This window comes from Pagrus pagrus (assembly GCF_965226575.1).
Source record: "Pagrus pagrus genome assembly, chromosome: 9".
NCBI lineage: Eukaryota > Metazoa > Chordata > Actinopteri > Spariformes > Sparidae > Pagrus > Pagrus pagrus.
Window position 1 is genome coordinate 28,409,803 of NC_140193.1, and position 25,637 is coordinate 28,435,439.

General features: G+C 40.7%; 1 protein-coding gene across 3 annotated transcripts in view; it reads left to right on the plus strand.

Moving 5' to 3' along the window:
- kalrna (kalirin RhoGEF kinase a) overlaps positions 1-25,637 on the plus strand; it is a 154,900-nt gene that overhangs the window by 38,520 nt on the left and 90,743 nt on the right. For 2 of the 3 annotated variants that reach the window (XM_084362220.1, XM_084362222.1), the window contains exons 2-11: positions 8,715-8,789; positions 13,312-13,426; positions 15,676-15,868; positions 16,269-16,442; positions 16,566-16,649; positions 16,756-16,887; positions 18,241-18,363; positions 23,255-23,377; positions 23,872-24,063; positions 24,912-25,043. In XM_084362220.1, the coding sequence (XP_084218346.1) occupies positions 8,715-8,789; positions 13,312-13,426; positions 15,676-15,868; positions 16,269-16,442; positions 16,566-16,649; positions 16,756-16,887; positions 18,241-18,363; positions 23,255-23,377; positions 23,872-24,063; positions 24,912-25,043 (1,343 nt within the window). The remainder of the gene's footprint in view (positions 1-8,714; positions 8,790-13,311; positions 13,427-15,675; positions 15,869-16,268; positions 16,443-16,565; positions 16,650-16,755; positions 16,888-18,240; positions 18,364-23,254; positions 23,378-23,871; positions 24,064-24,911; positions 25,044-25,637) is intronic. The other variant, XM_084362221.1, reaches the window with a different exon arrangement.

Consider the following 25,637-nt stretch of genomic DNA (forward strand, 5'->3'; position numbering starts at 1 on the left):
CAGAAGGTCATTCTTCTGACAAATTATCAGACAGAGTTGAGTTATGACCTCCTTTTCAGCAGCTGTCTGTATTAGAATAGACTATGTTACAGTTTGGGTTACAAGATGGAGTATGGCTACATTTTTCTCTTGTGGGTGCAAGCGCAGAAAAGCTGTGGACATGGAAAAGACCTAATAATCAGAAAGACATTTAACTAATGTATTCTCTCATTTTTAACTTCTCAGACTCGGCAAGTGTTGCTAGGAGACCAGTGGGAAAAAGCCGGCTCGGCGTTCTGCAGCAGCTTGTTAGCATAAAAACACTCAGTGAATAAACTTCTAATAACCGTGAAGGACTGACTGTGTCTCTGGCCTCATTTACATGCTAGCAACGATGAAAGTAATGAATTCACATTAAGCCGGCGCAGGTCACTGTCCGGAAACTCTGCTTTGTTACACTGCCACAAAGTGTTTGGAGAGAGCATCGCATGGTAATCAACATCTGCTTGAACATGGAGTCTGTTAAGAAACTAATTACAAAGTGTAAGACCCCAAAAAATGAATTAATGTCTTCAATTTACACTAGACTGGAACAACATGAGACGATTTTATGATCAGTGTGCAGATGATCTGGACTGCTGATCATGTCTGACCTCAGTGTGAACAATGTATGGTTAACATACAAAAGAAGCAACAGGGGCAGTATGATCTGAAACTTACCCCATCTTGTTAACATGGACACTACCACACCCAGAGCAATACTAGGCCTACAGGTGCTGCCTTGCTAGCTGTTGTGGCTGTTTACTCACAGAGAATGTATAGACCAGAACATAAGAGTGAAGGTTGCAGTCGTCAGGCTTTGGAGCTTGTGTTCTTTGAAAGTTGTTGTCAGCTTACTAAAATATTATCAAATGACTACAGATAATGGTTATTTATAGATAAAGTCTTACAATTACATAAAGCACTGGTTCTCTCTTCAGCTCAAATAAAGCTTACACTGTGGCTACATTGTCACGTATGACGACCGTTCGCTGAGTGCAGCCAAATGTATTTTTTACCTGGCTACATCTGAAGCACAGCGTCAGGTCAAAGAAACACAGCGAGCTTTCATTCTCGGGATTGTGTCTTCAGTTTTTGGATCCGGTGCAGAGCAGTGAAACCTTAGACTGAGTTTGTCAGTTGCAGCAGCCACTCCACAGACAATCCACATACATTACATGTTCAATGTAGCCAGCCTGTTAGAGAAATTGACATTAATGTTATCTTGAAAAAATACAAACTTCTACATATTTTGATGACAAACAAAGCTTTTACTCGTCTATATAAGGTGATTGACGGAAACTTTTAAATGTATTGACATCAGCACCATTTCAAGGTATGGCTATAGATTGGCCCAAATCCTTCTCGATTAGGGAAGACATGCTGCATCTTGTATCTTCTAGGGATCACTGAATTCCATTTAGTGTTGTCAAAATAGTGATTTTCATTGACATAGATTTTGATTAATTGAAACATTTTCAATACTCATTTTCCGCAGTATTGACCTGAAGAACCAATGCGCCGACCTCTATAGACAATGTTGAGGCTGGTGACAGCTCCGGTATCAACATTACTGAAGTATAAAACAAGTTGGCCCAGTAAACTTTGACAACATGTATGTTGTTCTGTTGTTGGCCCGACTGCTACTCTCAAAGCTCACCCCCCTCAGAACGATCAGAGAAACAAAGTCTCAGTTCATAGGCAAAGTCAATGAACCTATGCTGTGGTGCTTAACACAGAGTAAGCCTCATTTTTGTTTTTTAAAAATCTTACATTTTATCCTCTCAGTGTTATGTCAAGTTTTTCCCCCATGGCATCAAGAATGTTTCAGGGTATTGTATTGAAGTTAGAAATTCCAGAATGTTTACAACACAATGTCAGCCTTTGTCTGGATCAGGTCAGGAGCTGATGAACTGTAGAGCTGTTCAGGTCAGCTGAGTCGGTACAGATGTTGAGGAGGTTTTACGCTCTAAATATTACTGTACAAGAGTTTATTTTATCACATCACATTCTCATTTAGCATCAGGCTTTCTGATAATACTTTTGAAAGGGAGAAGTAATCTCTTTCTACAGCTTTCTACAGATCATGTAAAACAATTGTGAAACTAGAATGGCACTAAGTGGAGTGCATACAGAAGCCCCCTTTAATTCATCAAGTCTTTTTTCATCAAGATCGGGACATTGCTCCCTGACAAATTAATGAAAATGTCAAAATATCTCGCAATGTTGAATAAAGTGAGAAAAAACATCCAGACACCAAAACTTAAAGGTGTCTATTCTGGGCCGATGCACATCCTCCATCCAAGTGTCATGGAAAGATGTTCAGTGACAAACAAATCAACCAGCAAACGGCAAAAACACAACCTCTCTGGCGGAGATAAGATATGATGAGATACACTTTAAGGCAGTGTTTCACATGATTTACACAGAGATATGAGCTCCAAAAGCAACAACAAGATACCCTAAAAAATGACATCACAAAGTTAAGTAAAGAGAATTACAGTGGTAACTCTTTAAGTGATCACACAGATACACACACAGACACACAGAGACACAAAGACACTGTGTATATGTATGTGATATATGTATATACCCCGATTTAGTGACTTACAGTGTTTCAAAGAAGTAAAGCTACACAAAAAACACTGTGACCACACCACTCTCTCACACACAAGCACACACACACACACACACACACTGGCTGTCATTTGGAAATACATTAGGCTTCTGCGGCCTTTTTAATTTTGGCCACAGCAGTGCTGATGTGGGGAATGAGCCTCTCTCCTCAGATGAACGTTCAACACATTCGCAGTGATTTATGCAGCATTAATAAGAGAAACAGACGTCTGTTGGCTGTCTGAGCGTCCTCAGTGTCACCTTCACTGTCTGCTGAAAAGCTTGTATCTCTCACTGGCTGAGGTGTTTTACTACGTGAACAGAACTTCAAACTGGAGGCATCTGACTGCTTATCTCACTGCGACTGCATTATGACGATAGCAGTCCTTCCTGTAAGGTTTGGTCATCATTTGTTTCCTGTGCGCTGCGTCCAGAGCTCATGTGTGTATGGGGGGTTATCAGTGTTAATGGTTCCAGCAGGACTGCACGCTGACCTCTGACATCTACACGTCTGGAAACGTTGAACACCAGCTATGTCTCCCTGCGTGTGTGCAAGTGTGTGTGCAGCCGTGCATATTGTGACCTTACCCCTGTTGTCAGACATAAGAATAGACATAGATAATGTGTGTGTGTGTGTGTGGATCACGCAGACACACTGCTAGGAGTTACACTTCCTGACGGTGACCTTGCTTAGACAAAAGACGCGCACACTGCACATAGCATTCATGAGTGCATTCATGGCTGAACGTTTATTAGTTTCCTTTGGTAGTGTGGGAATAAATGTTTCTCTAATATTTGGTTCCTGAGAAGTGTGTGTGTGTGTGTGTGTGTGTGTGTGTGGTGTGTGCGTGTGGTGTGTGTGTGTCTGTGTCTGTGTCTGTGCATCAGGGTTGTTGTGATATGAAGGTTGTGTGTTCAGATCTTACGCGTCCAGGTTACCTGCCTGTGTATTATCAGTTTGTCCTGAAGTTCAGGGGTAACCATAGCAACCAGTAAGCTACATCAGTAGAATACATGGGATACACTGGCACCACACACACACACACACACACACACACACACACACACACACACACATACGCACTCTCCTCAGGAACAAAACATTACAGCAACATTTATCCTCCTGACCAAAATGAAAAAAACATGAATGCTCACAAGACAAGTGTGTGTGTGTGTGTGTGTGTGTGCGCGCGTGTGTGTGGATGGGGCGGTGACTGAGTGAGACTCATTAGTCCATTACTGTTGAGAGGAAACAGCTTTTGTCATTCCAACACACACAGGAAGCTGTCAGTCTTGTCTCTGGACAAACACACACACACACACACACACACACACACACACACACTTCCTCGACTGTATAAATTATGCTGTTGTAGAAAAAGCTGCTGATGTTGGCAACACCCCCTCTGTTCTCTCCTTTATTTCCTGGAACACAAAGTGTGCTTCGACTGTATGCAAATCATTTCAATTTTAATATAAAGCCTGACAGATACAGACTCATGTGTTGTGGGCTGACCTCAGCTCCGGTCTTCAACCATCCAGCTGTGTCTCCCAGGGAGGAACATTTGGAAATTGTCTGTTAGATGAAACCGCAAGCTAGCCGAGACAGCTTGTTGTGTTTCTTCAGATCCGTTCATTAACATTGCCAGTCAAAGGGAACAGCTGAGGTTGATTTTGATTTAAGGGCTGCTATTAAAAATTCATATTGTTTGGCAGATTAGATCATAGATAAAGTTTAGGAAGGCTGTTTTATCCGATTAATGTGTCCACATTAGTCTTCCTGGGTCATTCTTGTAGAGCTGTCTGTCCACAGTTCAAACACTATTTGTCCTCTCTCCAGCTACAACACAACTAAATCACAGCCAGCGTCAAAAATCATTATTTGGTGGTCATGATGACATCTAACAATATGATCATAAATTCGGGTTAATGACAGCAGTTGTGCTGTGAATGTAACTACACTGACATTTAAAATGATGAGAAAGCTCTGAAACACCAAACCGACATTTGAACACTCTGGCGGCTGTTCTGGTGAGGCTCTGTTGGTGGAGAGAAAAGCACAGTTTAGTCTGATCTGAGTGCTGAAACAGAGAAAGAGAAGCGTCAGGTGAATTTGGGTAATCTGAGACATTGAGTAAGACACCTAAGCTCAAGTGTTATTTTCTGTTCTAACAAAATGCAGTCAACAGGACTTTTAATATATAGTATAAGTTAAGCTTGGATGTCATGTGCATAATGTCACAGAAAGGGGCGGGGCACTTGTCAATCACGAAGCATCCATGGGACCTGCATTACAAGATCAGTGACATAGGATTCTGATCAGATTAATGTTAAGAGTATGAATGTTTCATAAATAAGAAAATGTTTCTAATTTTTAGCAAACTATGTTTGTGATCTGCTCAAGCAGCAACATATTCATTAAAATGTTGAAAATGTGTTTTAGTCTTTTTTATTTTTTTAACATTTTTAGTTGTCCCACTTTATCATATGAAATAGAGAATGTGGGACAGCATGGTTCAGGTACATACAGCATACATACATACAAGGGCTACCCGGGGGCCCAAAGAATGAACTTCTGTGAGAAATTTGAACTTCTTTCCTCTCAAAACATTATTAGTAGTGTAATTATTGTCATCAAATTAAACAGATAACTTTTATCTTAGGACGGTTACAGTTGAGCTTATGGTGTTAAAGAAAATATTCACTGAGAGTTTAAATGATAATAATTCAAAATAATTGAAATTAAAAATCAGTTCAACTAATTGTTTCTCACTATTGGTTGAATTTTAATAGATCTTTTAGAAATGTTATGACATTTTAAATAAATGTTATAAATAAATTGAAATAGATTAACTTGATGATACGGTCACTTTAGAAATATTAGGTATTTTTCTTGATATTTACTCTATGTAGTTCTTCAGGAAAAAATACAGTGTTGTGTTGTGTTTAAATGTATATGTTTATCTGAATTCATTAAGTTTCTATGAATTACCGGTATACATTCTCTTATCCAGCTTTCTATCCGTGTCATTTTTTCATTTTGCTTTTTAACAAATGCTGACGTTGATCTTGGCATGCGTACAGTAAGGTGATTTAGGCTTTTTTAAGACTAATACAAGTGTGCCAGATTACAAAGTGACCTTTCAGAGATGATCACATTTTGGCAGAATTTTATATTTTGCACAAAGAACACTAAGAGGTGTGGCGATTCTCCTCTGGGTACGATATCGACATTCTTTCTTCTGGTGTGGCTTCAGAATCATGTTGAACAGGGTGAATGGTGTCTCTGTCACTTGTCTGTGCTCTATGTACTTCAGTGAGAGGGTAGGATCACAGCGTACATACATGTTGACTTCAACATATAAGTTTCCAACACATAACATTGTTATGAAGTAATGAGTTTTGTTTGTAGTCAGCACCTACATTACGTCTGACAAACCGTTTTTGTATTTGTATTTACCACAGTGGTGCTGCACTGAAGAACTGTGTCTCACAAAATGCTGATTTCTACATAATGTAGCTTTAAAGTTTATAGGTGTGCTTTGGTGTTTGTTTGGTACCTTACCTCATCTAGGCTGTTGGGCATGGTAACATCTGCATTAGTGGTTGTCATGTTAGAACAAAGTGTGTGACTAGATCATCCTACTCACACTACATATGGAGTAGTGTCATGATACTGGAATTTTAACTTTGATACAATACTATAATAATAGTATTCCATACAGTATTTGATACCACAGGGAAAAATTGACACAACGTTGAGTCATAAATGTATACTTTATTAAAAGAAATGGGAGCTGTCACCAACCAATCCAAACTCTACAGACTTCAGCACGTCAGCTCTTCAGTTGCTTTGCTGAATTTGTTGTGTCAGCACCTTTTGTGAGCACTGGTCTGTAGCACTGCTTGCATATGAATGTTTTCCTTCATCCTTTGCCTTTCCTTGTTCTTTTGCCTCAAATGTGTATTTGTAGTGTTTCCAAACAGCACTCCTGTGGAGACTGGTCACTTGGGCATCTTTAAAGCCACCATAAACCATAAAATAATGGAATGATTGCAATGAGTGTAGAGGAGACAGCACTTTGAGTACGATAACCGTCCCAGAACAACATTTCCCGGTATCAGGATATACTGTATGGTATTATACCAGGGTTTACCTGCACCGCAATAGATTCTGCTGAATATTAGTACTGACACAGTTTTAAATAGTCAAAATACATTTTCTTATTTCTTTCAATTATTTGAGTTATTTATTACAAAGACTTTAGGAGAATTGTTTTCAGACAAATATAAAATACGTAAGAGCAGAAAATCTGTCACAACATGAACACACAGAGCTTTAGTTATTAAATTGGCTTTTAAATGTTGACATATTGTGCTTGGAAAACAGCACAGCGCTTAGTCTCTGTGTGCATGTAATAAAACATGACATTTTGATGCAGTTTGAAACTTTATTGTGCCGTCACTAATGCGGCTTGAAGCACTGCAACTGGAACAGTAGAAGCCTGAACATAAAACCCATGCACAGTAGGCCCAGTGGAGAAAGATGAGGCCTGAGGAAACATTCAGAGCAGCTACACAGCAGTATTTACACTGGAACTTTTTAAACTGCTACACCAGTGGTTTAAGACTTTTCATCCTATGTTCTACAACTGACATAATCTAACTTCACAACTGAGAACAAAAGGAATGTTTCTGATATTCCCCTAAGGCCTAGGAAAGACGGTGGCATGGTCCTTTAATACGGTGGAGTCACCTGTAGCAGGATAAGATCCACCTCCACCTCTGTAGAGTAAACAGCTCCTTCAGCTTTGCATTAAAACAATTTCTGCAAACCATTTGCACACTGTTACATGAGGTGACATGAAACTGATCAATTAGATCATCAACCTTGAAGGACATTAATGCTCGTGACTAATTGCTCAGCTGCTGGATTGTGGACACCTGTGATTGGTCACGTGTCATGAACGCCCTCTGAATGTGGCTGAGTGACCTGATTTCAGTGCATTGCTTATATTTGGTTATAAACATACCCAAATGTTTTGCAGTGGTTCCTCAAATGTGGTTATCAAACACTTGTAACAGAACATGTTTTTCTGTATTATGTTCTGTAAAAAAACCAAAAAGTTTTCATATGGGCGCATATCAGACAACATACAGGCTGATGCCAGTATATGAAATATCATCCGATACTATCAGCTAACCGAGATCGGTCGGGCTCTTCTGGAAATGGTGGATTTGAATATTACAATGGGCTCCTCGGCCTGGCTTCTTCCTCTCCATATTTCATGAATATAAAAGGGGTTTGTGTTGATGTCAGCATTTTAAAACATGGAACTGACCAGTCAGGTCTGGCGTCTCTCTCTCGCTCTCTTTCTATGTCCTGAGATAGATTTTGCCGACTTAGCGCTCTCACTGTGGAATGCTCTTGGAATGTGTGTGTGTGTTTGTGCCTCTGTGTGTGTGTTAGTGCATGTGTATGTGTGTGCGTGTGCGTGTGTGTGTTTCACAGCCAGGACAGTGTATCACATGCACATACACACAGCAGGACGTGGACATTGGGGCTTGTTTTCTGCTGAGAGAGAGGGAGGGCTGAGCCGGTAGAGAGAGCTTTAATAAAAATGAGAGGGAGAGAGAGAGAGATTTCATAACATGACAGACGGATGACCAGATGAACTGAGAGGGAAAGAAACGGAGCAAGACAAGGGGAATGAAATCGTAGAGATGTAAAGCGGTTACAAAGGATGGAAGAATGACGCTGAAGTGAACTTGTTTCACCATATATTTACACTACACATATGATTCTGAAGAGTGACTGGAAACATTCATCTACCACGGCTGTTTCTGCTGACACTTCCACTGAACTGGTGTATACAGATGTGTAAAACAAACTTACAATTGCATTGTTTCCATATGTGAAATAGAAAAGTACCAAAGCCCTGTGATGTGTAAGAGTGTACAGTAGAAGCTGGATGTGTGCGTGTGTGGGTGTGTCCCTCCTCACAGGAATGTTGATCTGATAATGGGATTAATGCTAAAAGCTCCACTGACTGACTGTCTCTCTCTCTGTCTCTCTGCAGGGTCACTGAGGACTGAAGGCATCAAGGCGTCTGACGTTCTTCCTGTATTAAAGGAGAAAGTTGCCTTCGTATCAGGTGAGTGTCAGTCAGAGTTATATCACCAAACCTTCAATCCAAGACAGTCCAAGCTCATATCTGCTGCAGTTTGAGATCACATCCCCGTCAGTGAAGTCACATCTGAAGGACTGGGGTTGTGGATCACTGAAAATCTGACAGAGGAAAGGATCACATCTAAGCTCCTACTAGCTGTGACTACAGTGATTAGTTGATCTGTGTCAGAGAAGATGGATGGATGGATGGATGGATGGATGGATGGAAACATTTTCGCCAATTTCTCTATTGTTTCGTTGTTTTTCTGGAAGTGTGAGGTTGATCATGGGGACAGCAACAGGTTGCAGGAGACCTGGCATTAAGTTGTGTACCATTCATAATTATCAAGAACAATATAATACAAATATCACACTACAATATTCATTCTATCATCAACATGTATTAAATCACATAATAATCTGTTAATTATCTGCACAATATTAATCTCTTTGAGAATGACACCGTAGGCTACACCTTGTAAACTGATGAAATGACATTTCATTAATGAAGCAGGTTTTGTAAAAATATCAGTTTTTGTTTCAATATATTTCCAATATTTTATTTCAGTAGTGTAAAATGTCAGCAGTAGCAGCAACATGTACTGTATTGGAGGTGTTCATGTTACCGGGTTAACACACAGAGGAAGTGATGTCTGTGTTGGTGATGTTGCAGGGTGTTCTGAATTAATGACATTCATTGACCATGTAGCAGGAAGTAGTGAGTACTGCTAATGTTCACCGTGAAACAGAACTCAGCTAGTGGCTGAGGAGCCCTCTGGTAACATCTGCATTAGTGGTTACTTATTACTGGGCTGCTTCTAAACTCTCTCAGACTTATACTATCTACTTCTAGAGCCAAAGTAAAATGTCAATTAGTTTTAGATCAAAGATGTAGAAGTCTTAAAGTTAGGACTGACTCACCCCCTTTTTTTAAGAAATTCTCTTAACTCAGCCAGCGAGAAGCTACTTTTAGCCTTGGCATGTTTTGTGAATACGGCCCCAGATCTCTGAACCTCTAGTGACCCCTCTGTCAAACGCCTCAGGGTTCACAGCCTGATCCAAGACTGTGACAAATACATACAGACGGGAGGTTACAGCTGGGCCTATAGTCACAACAGCTGGCAGCTGAACACGATCAAAACTGTGGATATGACAGTGGACTTTAGGAGGAGCCCCCAGCAGTGATCCCGTTCAGCATAGTCAATATCACTGTGTCAGCCATATAAACCTTCAGGACTGCAGGAAAGATCATTGGTGTGGACCAACACTTGCGCACCTCCTGAGACAGGAAGCGAGCAGGGAAAACCATCACAGGCCCTTCACACCCTGAACATGACTTATGTGAACTTCTCCCCTCTGGCAGGCACTGCACATCGCTGTGTGCCAAAACAAGCAGAGAAAGCTGACACATGAACTGTTTCACTCTGCAGGCCATCGCACTCACACACACTTGGCCATGTGATATATTTTGACTCTGAACAAACAAGATATAACATCACATGACCTGGTGAATTGACCAACCGAAACTGTTATGCCCCTTAAAATATTGAAAATCTAGATTTTCTTCCACTACGACAGCTGCTGTGAATTTAAAAGAACACAAGCACAGATTGCGAGAAAAACTTTAAAAAAGTGTTTTTACTCTTTTATTTTTAAATATGCATCACTCTACTTGTGTCCACAGCTCTGCAGTTGAGGCCTTTTATGAGGTCCAAAAGTTTGGACTAGATCTGAACAGACCCCTCAGTCAACTCGGGTATTACACATATACTCAAGGCTGATTAGACTGAATGTAAAGAGGCTGTACTCAGGGTCTGCTCTTGCCTGGTCACTAGGAACCTGGTACACCCATGAAGACCCATACATGGTACTAAAGTTGCACTGTAAGGTGTTTAACAGTAAATATGTTCATGTGTTACCCTTCATGGGCAGGCTGTTTGAGCAGGTGCTAAGACGAGGTATGCTTGTGGTGCACACAACAACTTGAGAGCCAGGGGTTGGCAGTTCGATTCCAGACAGGGGCTGCTCGATTTTGGACAAACTGCACTGTGGCTGCTGTAACTACAGCAAGACCCTGCAGCTCCTCCAGTTGAGCTGTACTGTAGGTTGTGTCAGATTTCTATATGGCTGGTTGGGGCCCTTGTAGAAATGTGAAAAAAAAGAAAATGTGTTTTTTAATCTGCTGGTTGAGTTTGACATATCAAACCATGCTCTTATTGTCGGAACATAAAGTATAGCCAATACGGTTCTGGAAGTGTTGGCAAACACAAACGTTTGTATATTATACCTCAGGCTCGTACTGCAGTATTGGAATGGATTATTTTCTTATATACAAAGTATATATACAAAAGTTCTCTCTTTCCTTAATGTAATGATAATAATTCATTATTAATAATGATTCCAGTGAGCACGGTCAGTACAAGTAATTATGAATTAGAAAGAGAGAATGGGAAAGAGACCTAGAGAAAGAAAGGAAGACAAAGAGAGAGAGCATGTAAAACGCGCAGTGCCAACAACAATCTGTCATCAAGATTCCTCCTTAGATTACAGCCGCGTACTCTCTCCCAAATCATACATGCACACACGTGCACGTGTGTGTGTGTGTGTGTACGTGCGAGACACACACATACACACACACCGATTTTCCATGTCTGAGTAGCAGTTTCATAAACAGTGTGGTTTGTGTTTCTTACATTAATCTAACCAAAACATCTCTACACACATAATTTATCACAGGGAGGGAGGGAGAGAGTTTGTATTTCGGAGCCTTTGGAAAGTGTGTTTACTGGATGATGTAGCTGTGATGGGAGTTATGTTACTGATACAGAGATAATAAAGCTATTAGTGTAAAGTAATGTGCAGATTAACACTGATGTGGTCTCCTTGGTGATAATGGAGTGACAGTGGTTGCAGTATAGAGTAACGTGTGCTCTGAAATTACAGTGTTTTAATGGTTATACCTCATGGATTTTGTGATCTGTATTTAGTTTTTTATTTTATGTACATGTCATGTCATGTAGTTCATAACCACAATTAATATTATTACTGTTATTGTTTAGGCTGATACTTGAATTCCATCATTAACATTTAAAACATTATAAACTGCTATTGCTAACAGTAGGCAACTACTACTACAAGTACTACAAGCACTGCAACTACTACTGTAGTTGTACAACTGCTGCAACAAACTCTTCCTATGTTACCGCTACTGCTGCTATTACCACTGCTACCCCTAGCATTGCTACAAGTGCAACTACTACTACAATCAATACCAATACTACTACTACTACTACTACTACCACTGCTACTACTTCTACTACCACTACTACTTCTACCACTACTACCAATGTTACAACTGGTATTTCTAGAGATGATTCTACTACTACTACTACTACTACTACTACTACTACTACTACCACTACTACTTCTGCTACTACTACTACTACTACTACCACTACTACTACTTCTACTACCACTACTACTTCTACCACTACTACCAATGTTACAACTAGTATTTCTAGTGCTACTACTACTACTACTTCTACTACTACTACCACTACTACTACTTCTACTACTACTACTACTACTACTACCACTACTACTTCTGCTACTACCACTACACTAATACTACTTATACTACTACTACCACTACTACTTCTGCGACTACCGCTACCACTACTACTACTTCTACTACCACTACTACTTCTGCTACTACTACTACTACTACCATTGCTACAACTAGTATTTCTAGTGCTACTACCACTACTACTTCTACTACTACTACTACTACTACTACTACTACTTCTGCTACTACCACTGCCACTCATACTACTTCTACTACTACTCCTACTACCACTACTACTTCTGCTACTACCACTACCACTACTACTACTTATACTACTACTACTACTACTACTAATACCACTACTGCTTCTGCTACTACCACTACCACTACTACTACTTACAGTATACTACTACTACCACTACTACTTCTGCTACTGCCACTACCACTACTACTACTACTACCACTACTACTTCTGCTACTGCCACTACCACTACTACTACTACTTCTACTACCACTACTACTGCCACTGTTGGTAGTGCTACTGCTACTCGACTGCTGCTTATCCTAGTGCTTCTACTGCTGGTACTACTACTGGTGCTACTACTAGTACTGCTGTTAAAACTACTTCTTCTACTGCTAGTACAGCTTCTACTACTGCTACAATACTACTACAGCTACCTCGGCAGCTGCTGTTTTACCAACACTACTGCTAGGCCTGCTGAAGGCACTGTAATGAAGGATTCACCAAATGTTCCTTCTTCATGCAGCTCAGTGGCTCAGAGGCAGAAGCTGCATCAGGCCTTGGCTACAGGGTCACTACTTGTTCACAAGATCAATGTCATGCTTTAGGTGTTTATATGATATGTGTTGATAAAATGGATATTCTTTTAAACACTACATATGTGGCAACATTAAACACTTGTCTTATTATTTGAATGCACAGGTGGGCGAGATAAAAGAGGAGGACCAATCCTGACATTTCCTGCCAGGAGTAACCACGACCGAATAAAACAGGAAGACCTGAGAAGGCTGGTAACCTACCTGTCTACTGTTCCCAGGTACGTACACACACATGAACACACATACAGGAAGCAGTCAGAACTGTGCCTATAGGAACACTAACGTTTAGTGAATGGGACTTAATACTGGCAAAGAGAAGTGTATGGTGAAGTGCATGTGGAGTGCTTCGATGCAGTCCGCCCTGTGGAATCAAACGCTCCTTTCTTCTCCGTCACCCAGCAGACTGAGAGCAGCGTTTGATTTGCATCAGCATGAAAGCTGCAGTGTCTGCAGCAGGCAGCGGCGGGTCGGTCTCACTTAACTTCAGGTCCATTTATTCCTACTGCCCCTCATTACATACTGAGGATGGTACAAGGGATAAGCTGGTCTGGAGAAAACTGATCAATGATCAGGAACAAATCAGTCCCTGTAACCCAGCACACAATGTCCCAGTGAAGAATTTAGGCCATTTGGGGTCAATTCTAAAACTATTTTAAATTATTTAATGTGAAGTGGCCTGAAAGCAGATCCTTTACTGATGATGATGATGATGATGATGATGATGATGATGATGATGATAATATTCAGGCAGCAGAAATACCAGCTGCAGCAAGAAGTCAGGTCAAACAACAGAACAATATGGTTTTACTAATAAAACTGTTTCAGCTGCTGAAATGACTCAAAACAAGCATATGATCAGTTTTTGGATGGACTCTACCTTCTTGTGTGGCATTGGTTTCTTTAAATTAGGGGCTGCTAAGATTATAGAAACCACCAGGAGTAAACTAAAATGTGGAAATGTCCAACTACAAGCAGGAACCTTTTTAAAAAACTCCTTGGTGGTGCACTGAAACATCAAGGATTTATAGTCATTTGCTAAAAGGCATTAAGCCTACAGTGATGAGCTGTGTTATAAGAAAATCAAAACAAATAGCTAAATAAACCTTTTCTATAATAAAAGGAGATGACTGTGTCCTTGAACGAAACAACAGGGGGAGTTTTCAATCTAGTCTGTGCTTGCGACTCCAGTCTACCTGACTGACTAGGACACTAAACTAGCCCAAATCTGTTCTATCATTTGATCCCTATCAGCCCCGCTCTGATTCCTCCTGCTAATAGAGCTGCTGTTTCCATGGTGACGAGTGGAGTTTGTGCTTCCCCGAGGCAGATTATAATGGATGTGCCTTTGTTGAATTTATATTAATAGAGGCTGCGTGTTAGTGGAGGTGAGGGGATTTCAGTATATTTTCACTCTTTTAAGGCTCATTAGACTCCAGCAATCACAACTGGTGTCAGAACAGCTTCTGGTCAACAGGAAATATCTGTTTTCAAGTGTTTATTACACGTTTGGTGAACGTCAATGAAACTTCAACTTAAACTTCAACTTCACCTTAAACTTTAATTAGAGTTGTCCTTCCTATAGCATTTTTTGTTTGCATATTTACAGATGCGTATGTAGGCGTATGCTGTATACACCATACGTACCACATGTTTACATAAATTAACATGCAGCATGCGCAGATGAATTACCATCTGGAGGGGAACTCTGGTGCCTTCGTATCGTATTTATTTACACATGTGAATGTGTCTCAAAGCAGATCTGAAAATATGCACTTCAATGTTTTTTCTTGCTCTCGGGGCACAAACACATATCTGATCTGTACCACATGTGAACAGAATTATTACTGAATAATTTGATGAGGGGATGTGAATAATGTATGAAATATGTGAACCATCTTCGTCTGTTAATTAACTGCTAGTCAAACACAGCATTACCGCGATACCACGTTTCCTTTTGTGCCTCACGGTTTGATCTCATGCCGGCTGTTTTTAAAAAGTGCTGTAGATTTTCTTTCTGACGTACAAAATCTCAGGCACCACTGATGTGATTAATTACAAAATGGGGAAATTATGCATCTCACCACCACACACCTGTGTTCAGAGTGTCTGTGCCTGGTTGGTGAGGATACAGCTGAGACTCGGGGAGGAATTGTTCTTGGTTAAGTGTTGATTTTGTTTTGCATCTAATAGTCATATACATAGAAAAAAGACATTTTGCTCATCAAAAACAAAAGATAATCATTTTCCAGTAAGTATCAAGCTCACTCCCGCTAGGCCACTACTTTCTTGTAGATCAGTACTACTGACTGGTTCACCGTCTGTTTCTTTCAATAGTTAGTCTCATGTAGCAGTCTGAGAGGGACCAGTTTTCAGCATCCTAACATTTCTTTTGAACCTCTCCATTGTCTTTTTCTCTTTCTTCTCTTCTATCATCTACATCTCTGCTGTCTTGTGTCTCTCCTGTCAGTGAGGATGTCTGTAAACGTGGTTTTACTGTCATCATCGACATGCGCGGCTCTAAGTGGGAACTGATCAAGCCCCTACTGAAGACGCTGCAGGAGTTTTTCCCAGCTGAGATCTGCGTGGCGCTCATCATCAAACCGGACAACTTCTGGCAGAAACAGAAGACAAACTTCGGCAGTGCAAAGTTCTCATTTGAGGTCAGGCAGTGGGATTCCTTGTTTTTAAAAAAAAAAATATTTATGTTTTTATACACAATAAATTGCTAATGTCTTTCTGTCTGTAGAAAACAACCCAGGAGTTATTTTTAAAAGTGTTTGTTTTTTGTGAGCTAACCGTTCAGTTTTGTTCAGAGGGGAAAAAAAATGGTAATTTGAAAATTAAATAATAATAAAAAAGTAATTTTCCATATACTTAATATATAGTATTTTATGGTACCATTTTACCATACCGGTATACAGATAGCATTTATCTGTAATTATTTTCTTCTGTGTATGTCAGAGCTGCATGTGTGTGAACACATGGCACAAATGTGGTTGATCCAGCACTGCTACAAACATGATTTTTAATATTTCTCTTGTATTTCTGCTTGTGTACCAGACCAGCATGGTGTCAGTCGAAGGTCTGGCCAAACTGGTGGATCCTTCCCAACTGACAGACGATTTTGAAGGCTCACTGGACTACAACCACGAGGAGTGGATGGAGCTGAGAGTCTCTTTGGAGGAGTTTATGTCCAACGCTGTTCACCTGTTGTCCAGACTGGAGGACCTGCAGGTGGGGCATGGGCAGATGGGCAGATGAAAGAATGGTGGATTAAGGGGAAGATGAATTGAGATATGGGGAGTTTAAAATGATTAAAGGAACTGCATAATGAAACAGTTGTACTGTGTGTTGCAGGAGCTTCTGTCCAAGAAGGAGTTTCCTGCAGATGTGGAAGGATCTCGTCGGTTGATAGAGGAGCACACACAGCTGAAGAAAAAGGTGGGAGCGCTGCTGTCTGGACAGTCTGATACAAACTTGAGAAACAACTAAAAAAATCATGTTAAGCCATTTAAGTAATTTCTCATGATGTCCTCCTCTCCTGTAGGTGCTGAAGGCTCCAGTGGAGGAGTTGGACCGGGAGGGCCAGAGGTTGCTGCAGTGTATCCGATCTAGTGATGGTTTTTCAGGGAGAAACTGCATCTCAGGCTCTGCCGACTTCCAGAGCTTGGTGCCCAAGGTAAGTTACACTCCAGCTGGCAATAAACATGGAAATGGTTCTTGAACTAAACTAAAATGATTTATTATTGCATTCAGATGCACATAAATGGTAAATGGACTTGCATTTCTATAGCCCTCTGCCAGTCTACTGACTGCTCAATGCGCTTTACAACACTTGTCATATTCAGCCATTCACACACATTCACACACAACCTTCTGATTCTGATTACTCCTGAGCCACAGCCACCCCTTACACATATACAAAAGCATGCTCATAACTAATGACACACATCAGAGTAGCTGTGCCAAAACAGGCAGAAAGGTCCGCAGCACGTTCAGCTCTCTCCCTCAAACAGCGCCGAGGGGCAACAAAAAGGGGTGTGAAGTGATATGAGCTCACCAGACTCAGCCATGATGCAAACAACTCGGAAAATGCTTGTTAAATAGAAAATATTTCCATCTGTGCATAGCAATATGGAATAAAGAATAGATCGCCACAGCGTACATATTAAACTTTGCAGATGCTTTGAGGCCTGTTGTCAGATATACTGAGGGAGTTCATTTGACTCCTGGAATATTAACCACAAACACTGTGATTTACTCTCACAAGGAAATCTGACAGTAAATAGTAAACAAATCTGCAGTATACACACCAGTATGAAAAGACAGAACACGGTATAGGGTCAATCAGTCATTTTACCAATTATTGTAATGAATCTTGATGATTTCACCAATTGATGCTCATAACAAATACACAGGTACACTGTACCATAATGTGTGAAAGAACACAATGAGTTTTATGGTGCAGATTGTTTGCATAAAGCTCATACACTGTTCATTACACACATTTGCTTTTATTTTAATATTTCATATGAGGTGTAGAAGAAGCATCTTAAATACTTTTTTTATTTTTTTGAGTTTATCAGTCTCAAAGTGCTTTGCAATTGAAATAAAGATAAATAAATAAAGATTAAAGAAATTGAGCCATAGATAAGAGTTTTAAATATGTGAACGGGGTAGGAAAAGCTAAAAAAGTATGCAAAAAAGCTTGAGCTGCCTGTTTATACACATCCCACCTGTGTGACCTGCCAATAACGGCACTGAAGGGAATATAAAATAAATAAATAATATATAAATAAAATAAATAATAAATTAAATGATAGACAAAATGTAAAACGTACCTGAGAGGTTTAAAAACAGCAACACACATATATCATTGATTTTTAAAGACAATAAAAACTGTTCAGCCGCATTCAACTGTCCAACCATGAAACAGACATTGACACGGTCAAACTAGTACAACAGAGCTCCAAGTTGATGAGACATCAGAAGAAACATCGTCTAACATTTCTTCATTCTTGCTCTCTGCCAGGTGGCCAGTCTGCTGGACAAGCTGCACTCCACCAGGCAACACCTCCATCAGATGTGGCACGTCAGGAAGCTGAAGCTGGACCAGTGCTTCCAGCTCCGTCTCTTCGAACAGGACGCTGAGAAGGTGAGTCGTACCTGTTGTCTGCATGTTACAGAGAATAAAGTCAAACCTTATTGTGATGGCTACATGAGGAGTGATACGGAGGTGATCAAGGATAATAAGGAGTCTGAACAAATGTTTCTTCCTGTAGCTGCTTCACAGTAAACGGCCCTCAGTGATGCTTTCTTGTATGTCTCACTGCATTATTCAGACATCCAGTGGGCTTTTACTGTGAAGGGGATGTGATGCACTGAGAAAGAGTTAAGTCAGCCGTCACGAGCAAACATGTTGATCATTACAAACTGTATTTGGTGCTTTGTTATTTTTGCCGTTCTGTTTACTGAGACATAACATTGAAAATACGCCCAGAGGCCAAAACATAGTATTTGCTAACGGCTCGTCTTTTTCACATCTTGGTCACCGTAAATCTGTCCGGAAACCCGTTCGCGGTCTAAATGAATTAGCCCGCTCTGTTTGTCTAAACAGAAGATCACATTTAGCACCTGATCCAGTGGAAAATCAGCCAGCATTGCTTCACTTAGCCGGGCTAAGTGATTAGCTGTGGTTGTGAGTGAATGTTTGGATTCCATTCATCATTAACATACCAGCTGTGTAAGACCACATGCAAAACTATTTCAGCTTCATTCCAAATTGCTATATATAGAAAGATCACGCTCTCTGATGTGAAGGAGTCAGTAGTTAAAGGAATACAGGTACAAACCCTGACTCCACTAAAGTTTGTAAAACACAAGACGCTGTGTAAAACTAAAGTAAAAACAGAGTGCAATCATTAGCAAACGGCCTGTGTTTATGACAACAGCTTGTCAAAGTGTTTCCCAGATAATCCAAGCAGATGTTTCTGCTTTAAACACAACTTTCCCAGTCTTTTGTTGCCCCTGTCCCGACTCGTTTGAAACGTGTTCAGAATAAGCATATGTACTGTAGCCCGGTGGAAAAGGGTTAGGATTAATGGAAATGGAAAATACGGGGTTAAATTAATAAAATGTCTTACAAAAACAAGAATAAACAAAACATAAGAAATGAAAGTGAAAATGAGTTTGTTATATAATACTTAATAAGAGCCAAAAGTGTTTAAATGAAGGATACTTAAGATATTTTAGTTGTAATACAAATAATAAAAGTGTTATGTAAAAATATAGTGGTGAAGGGGTTAATGAAAGTGACTAGTAACGTGTCCCAGAGTAGACACACAAGATTGCTGTTGTTCTGTTTCGGGTATTGGGTTGGTCAGCAGAGGTGGTCGGATCAGTCTACCTGTGATGACTGGGAGGTGGGTGGAGACGAAGAGAAGTGGAGGGAAGACCACAGCAGAGACACATGTTGACCTTGTGTAGGTCTATTTTATGTTTAAGTAACCGGAAGAAATTGTAGTTATTGAGCTACCAGAAGCTTCCTCATTAATGTGAAGTTAAGTGGGGCAGGTGCTCGTGTTGTGTGTTTCATTCACATTAACGTGTAGATAAAATAAATGTTTGCCCAGGCGCAGAAGGCTTGTATTAGACTCTTCATTAGTCATGGGCGTGTTTTTAGTGGAACGTAAATTAAATCAATCAGGGAGTCGTCTCCCATTCCCTTTAAGGAGCATATCTAACAGTGACACTGTCTGAGGGACAGGTGTGTGATCCTATGCTGCTGGACCCTCTGCCCCACTGTTTCACAATCATCTGTCCCATCAACTACTCTGTTTGACTGTTTGAGAAAAAACACTGGACAGCTCAGTCCATGGATCAGGCAGGACGGGTCATAAAAAGTATCATCCTGATCAATAACAATAATAAGGGTTATTTACTGCTCGGTCATTTATTTGCCAATTGGTGGAGTGTGTAGTTATTTTAGGGGTGTTAAGCACTTCAAAGGACACTTGAGGCGAACAGTCCATGCAGTTCGAGTGCATGCTGTCATTAAAGCAGAAGGGGGACAAACCATAAACAAAGATATTCTGAAAATCATGGACTTTTCACTACAATTATTAGTAGTAGAAGTATTTTCACTAGTGGTCTGAGACTTTTTGACACAGCCTCCCAACTGTTTTGGCATTGTAGTTGTAATTGCAACCTCTGAATTGCTTTTATTTTGTAAACCACTAGATATTTAAAAGAAATTCTGCAAAAATGTAGCATTTGAACACAGAAAATAGCTTCATACAATCTATACCGGTGACAAAGCTTGAACTTTTAAAAATCAGCAATTGCAAAATGTCAGTTATTATGGTAATGGAACTGTTCAACCTGTAGCTCTGTGTCATGCTTACAAAGTTGCGTGCTTTTGGTTGTCTCCAAGTGTTGTTGATTGGATATACACACACACACAAACATAAATGGGCGTCAGTCGACTCAGTGTGTCATTCCACACAGAAATCCACATGCGGGAGCAGTAAATATTTACTGTAAAGCAAACAGAGAGACAAAATAAAACAGTTTTGTCCACATCAGTGTTTTCATGCTGAGGAGCTGCGGGGGCGGGTTGACGAGTGTACACTGTGGGAAACACTCGGCACTCGCAGTAGAGCCAGGGAAACAGTCAGACCTGACGAGGTGATCGTTGTGTTGAAATCACAGCTAGAGAAATGACTGTGTAGATGATGTGGTAACCATGGTAGCCACTCAGCACTACAAGTGGCCTCCATCTGTCTGCAAAGATTGATTCAGAAGGAAAAGCAACCTTGAAGGTTGTCCTGGCGTCTTAGGCTTTACACTAATCAGCTGGGAGAGATGAAGCCAAGAAAGGAGAATGACGACATGTTTTCAAAGGAATATTCCTTTGTGTTGTTACAGCCTGGGCCCCGTTTATATAATTTTGGCCGCAGGCTCTCTCAGTTATGGCAACGTTGTACTCACCAACTTTATTGTGGACTAGACACAAAAGATAAGTCACGGCAGCTGCTTGAAAATGCTTCACACATGTTTCATTACATGTGTGAAAGTTCATCCTTGATCTTGGAAACAGTAGTTTGACAAAAAATTCTGAACTCAAGGTCCACCTACTAGCTTTAGTACAGCTCTCAAGAGCAATAATCCTAACTCAAGTGAATCTTGAGTTACGATTTGTGAAGATGTCAGTGTTTTGAGTGTGCTCACAGTAGCACACAAATAAAATTAAATTGTCAGCTTATTTGCCATTATAAATGTTGGCATGTTGGCAACAATGTTCAAGTTGGTGCGTTTCATAGTACTTGTCTAGTAGTACTAGACTAGTACTACTACTACAGTACTGTAACTAGTACATTACAGTAATATTTTGACATTTTAACAATACGTTTCATATCACTTTCATGTTACATGTACAGTGCCTATAAAAAGTATTCACCATTCGTTTGCTAATTTCTGGACAAAAAAAAACACTGTAATATCAAAATGAAAACAGATTTCTACAAAGTAATGTCAATTAATTAAAAATATATAATGTAAAATAAGTGACTGCATAAGTATTCACCCCCTTTTAAAGTGACCTACTGTAATTCCACAGAGGACCAGCCAATTGGTGCTAGTAGTCTCACAATTAGTGAAATGGAGATCATCTGAGTGCAGTGAATGTCTCAAGTGATTATAGTATAAAGACACGTGTGTCTGAAGGTCCAGTCACTGGTTAATCAGTATTCCTGGCTACAATTACATCGCAAAGACAGAGGTTATTGAAAAGTATAAGTCAGGGGATCGATACAAAAACATTTCCAAGTCACTGGACATCACCCAGAGTTCAGTTAAATTCATTACTAAGAAATGGAAGGAATATGGCACATGTGTAAATCTGCCTAGAGCAGGCCGTCCTAACAAACTGAGTGACCGTGCATGAAGGAGACTAGTGAGGGAGGACACCAACACCTATGACTACTCTGAACGAGTTAAAAGCTTCAGCAGCTGAGATGGGAGAGACTCTGCATACAACAACAGCTGCCTGGGTTCTTCACCAGTCAAAGCTTTATGGGAGAGTGGCAAAGAGGAAGCCACTGTTGAAGTAAGCTCATTAAATCTCCACTAGAGTTCACCCAAAGCCATGTGGGAGACACCAAGGTCAACTGGAAGACGGTTATTTTTTGTCTGATGAGACCAAAATTGAGCTTTTGGGCCATCAGAGTAAACGCTATGTTTGAACACCTAACACTGCACATCACCACCAGCACACCATCCCCACCGTGAAGCATGGTGGTGGCAGCATCATGCTGTGGGGATGCTTCTCGGCAGCAGGCCCTGGAAGGCTTGTAAAGGTAAAGGGTAAAATGAATGCAGCCAAATATAGTGAACTCCTGGAGGAGAACCTGATTCAGTCTGCAAGAGAACTAAAATTTAGAAGAAGATTTATTTTCCAGCAAGACAATGATCCGAAGCATACAGCGAAAGTTACACAGAAAGGGTGTAAAGACCGTGGCCGAGTGAAAGCCCAGACCTCAATCCAATAGAGAATTTGCGGCTGGACTTGAAAATGGCTGTTCACGCTTGATCACTGTGCAACCTGACAGAGCTTGAGCAGTTTTGCAAAGAAGAATGGAGTACTTATGCCATCACTTATTTTAAATGATAGATTTTTAATTAATTGACATTACAATAAAAACAGGTATTATAAGCAAAAACATGATCATTTTCCTCACCCTAACAAGTGGTTTATTGTGTCCTAACCTAACTAAAGCATAAGCACATTGTTTTCATAGCATAACATTGAAAATTTAACATACACATAAACATAAAGAAATGTAAAGTTTCAACATTTTCATGGTTTGCAGAAACATACTGTACATTGCTAACATTAACTCTGATGGTGGGTTGTTGCAGCGGAGTTAGTAGCAGCGGTGACTTGACATCACGAGTGAGACATGCAGTGGGGCAGTATTGCAGGAACCTTGTCGTAAAAGGAGCTTAGTTAGCAATGTTATTAATGTTGCTGTGTGGTGTGTATGCAGATGTTTGACTGGATCAGCCACAACAAGGAGGTGTTCCTGCAGAGCCACACAGAGATCGGCCGGAGTTACCAACATGCTGTGGAGCTACAGACTCAACACAACCACTTCGCCATGAACTCCATGGTAGCTAATGTTTCAGTCTTAATTCTTATGTTGGCTCACTGTAGATCAATGTGCATGACAGCAGATACACCATCATGTTAAAAAGACAGTCTTTATGACAATTAATCTGCCTAGAAGTGTGAACTATACTCTGAATATAGTCATGTATTGACGCCATGTTAGCTTAGCTTACCTTTGTTTATCAAAAGTTAATGAGATAAAATCATTCAAGTGTATCCAAAACACCACTGGAGCAGAGAAAACCCACAATCCATGGCAATAATGAAAAATACACTTCTACATCTCTTAAAGTGGAATTCACCTCGATCTCAGCAGAGTTGAGTTTTGACAGAACAGTAACATGTGATTTCCTTAAAGTCTTTTTTAAATGAGCCGCTATGAGAGTGTGGAAACTGTATTTTATGCAAAATGGAATGTAACAATAATAAGCACAGTTGTATAAATGACAGCTTGTTGGTTACCAAAAGTGTTTTGTTAATACTTTTTCTTCCCAGAATGCCTATGTAAATATCAACAGAATCATGTCAGTGGCGAGCCGCCTGGCCGAGGCCGGTCACTACGCCTCCACACAGATAAAACAGATCTCCAGTCAGCTGGATCAGGACTGGAAAAGTTTTGCCGCTGCACTCGATGAGCGCTCCACCATCCTCGCCATGTCGTCTGTCTTTCACCAGAAGGCTGAACAGGTGAGATCATAAGAAAACCTCGACATTTGGATTCACAGAGACATCAGTGAGCAGAGCTTGGCTTCTGAACTGACAGCAGTGAGAACAAATCGGCCGTGTTTGTTGGAAAAAAGTCAATCCCCCCTCCTCCTCTGATGTAAGGACTTCTCTGTCATTAGAGGAAAAGCTGTTCCACTTACTGTTAGACTACTGCTGCTGCTTGGTTACCGACCATCTAATCCAGGAATCTCTCTGCAGCAGACACGGGTCCAGAATGTAAAATGTAAATGGGAGATTATTTTTATTGTATTATTGATTATATTTAATAAATCAAACTGCTCTACTGCTGATTCTTGGACGGTTGACATGGCAACAGATGGGACTTGTTTGATTCCTGCTGGGCCCTTGACATTAGCTACAAGTGTACGTTTGAGAGAGCAGGAGATGAAAGACAGGAGGAGAGGGAGAGAGACTGTAGCAGGCGAGGCAGGATTGGCTGAGACTGAAAACGAGCCTAATGAAAAGCAGAAACAAGGAAAGATGAGAGATGAAACACATGATGAGGAAAGAGACACAAGCGAAGGGAAAATGGCGAGACTACAGACAGAATAAATAAGAGTGTGAAAATGAGAGCGATTAGAGAGAGGGAAGTGAAGGCTGTCTTCACTCTGCAGCCACATTGACCCTGTTGGTAAATTATCTGATTTTTGATATTTTGTGGCCTAAAAATAACATTTGGTGTTCTACCAAGGTCCCAAGGTAATTTATAATGGACCATAGCACCTCGTGGCAGCCATTTTACCTTCTTCCACAACCATATGAAGACACAACTTACAAGACTTTGTGTGTGTGCTGTGTTGCTTCCTCAGTTCCTGTCGGAGGTGGAGGCCTGGTGTAAAGTCTGCAGTGAGGGAGGGTTACCGTCTGAGATGCAGGAGCTGGAGCTCGCCATCCACCGCCACCAGAGCCTTTATGAGCAGGTGACCCAGGCTTACACTGAGGTAAACCAACATGGCCTTAGGACTGAAATCTACTACACTGATACTAGAGCCTCTATGGTGAGGTCACAAAGGCTTAAGCCAGCATTGTACTCCAACCCAAATGTCTCACTACAGTGAAGGCTGCAGCATCAGTGTTGTAGATTGTGACATTATGTTGGTCAGAGTGCCCACCCTAGTTTAATTGAAATGGTAGGATTTTGTAAAAATTGCATGTTGGAAAACGTTCAAAAAATAGTCCTTGTCTACCCCTCAGGGAGGGACGTGGTCTCTCCTTTAGGTGCTGTTCGTGCTGCTCTTTGGCAGCTCAGTGACGCTGGCTGTGAGTGGCTGTGATGACAGTGAGGTGTTGGTCAGCTGCCGCACCACCGCCGTCCAGATCTGCTGTCTGAAAACCTTCCTTGTTCCACTGCATTAAGTCTGGGAACACTCCCGCTCTTCGTTGCTCTTTGCTGCAGTCTGGCATTTTATCTTTAGACGGGCTGTTGCAGTGTTAGCTCAATTCATACTTATCTGTGAAAAGATAAGTCCATATATACACACACGTAAAGCTCTGGGCAGAGCGGCTGAGGCGTTTTGGCTTGGCAGACTATGACT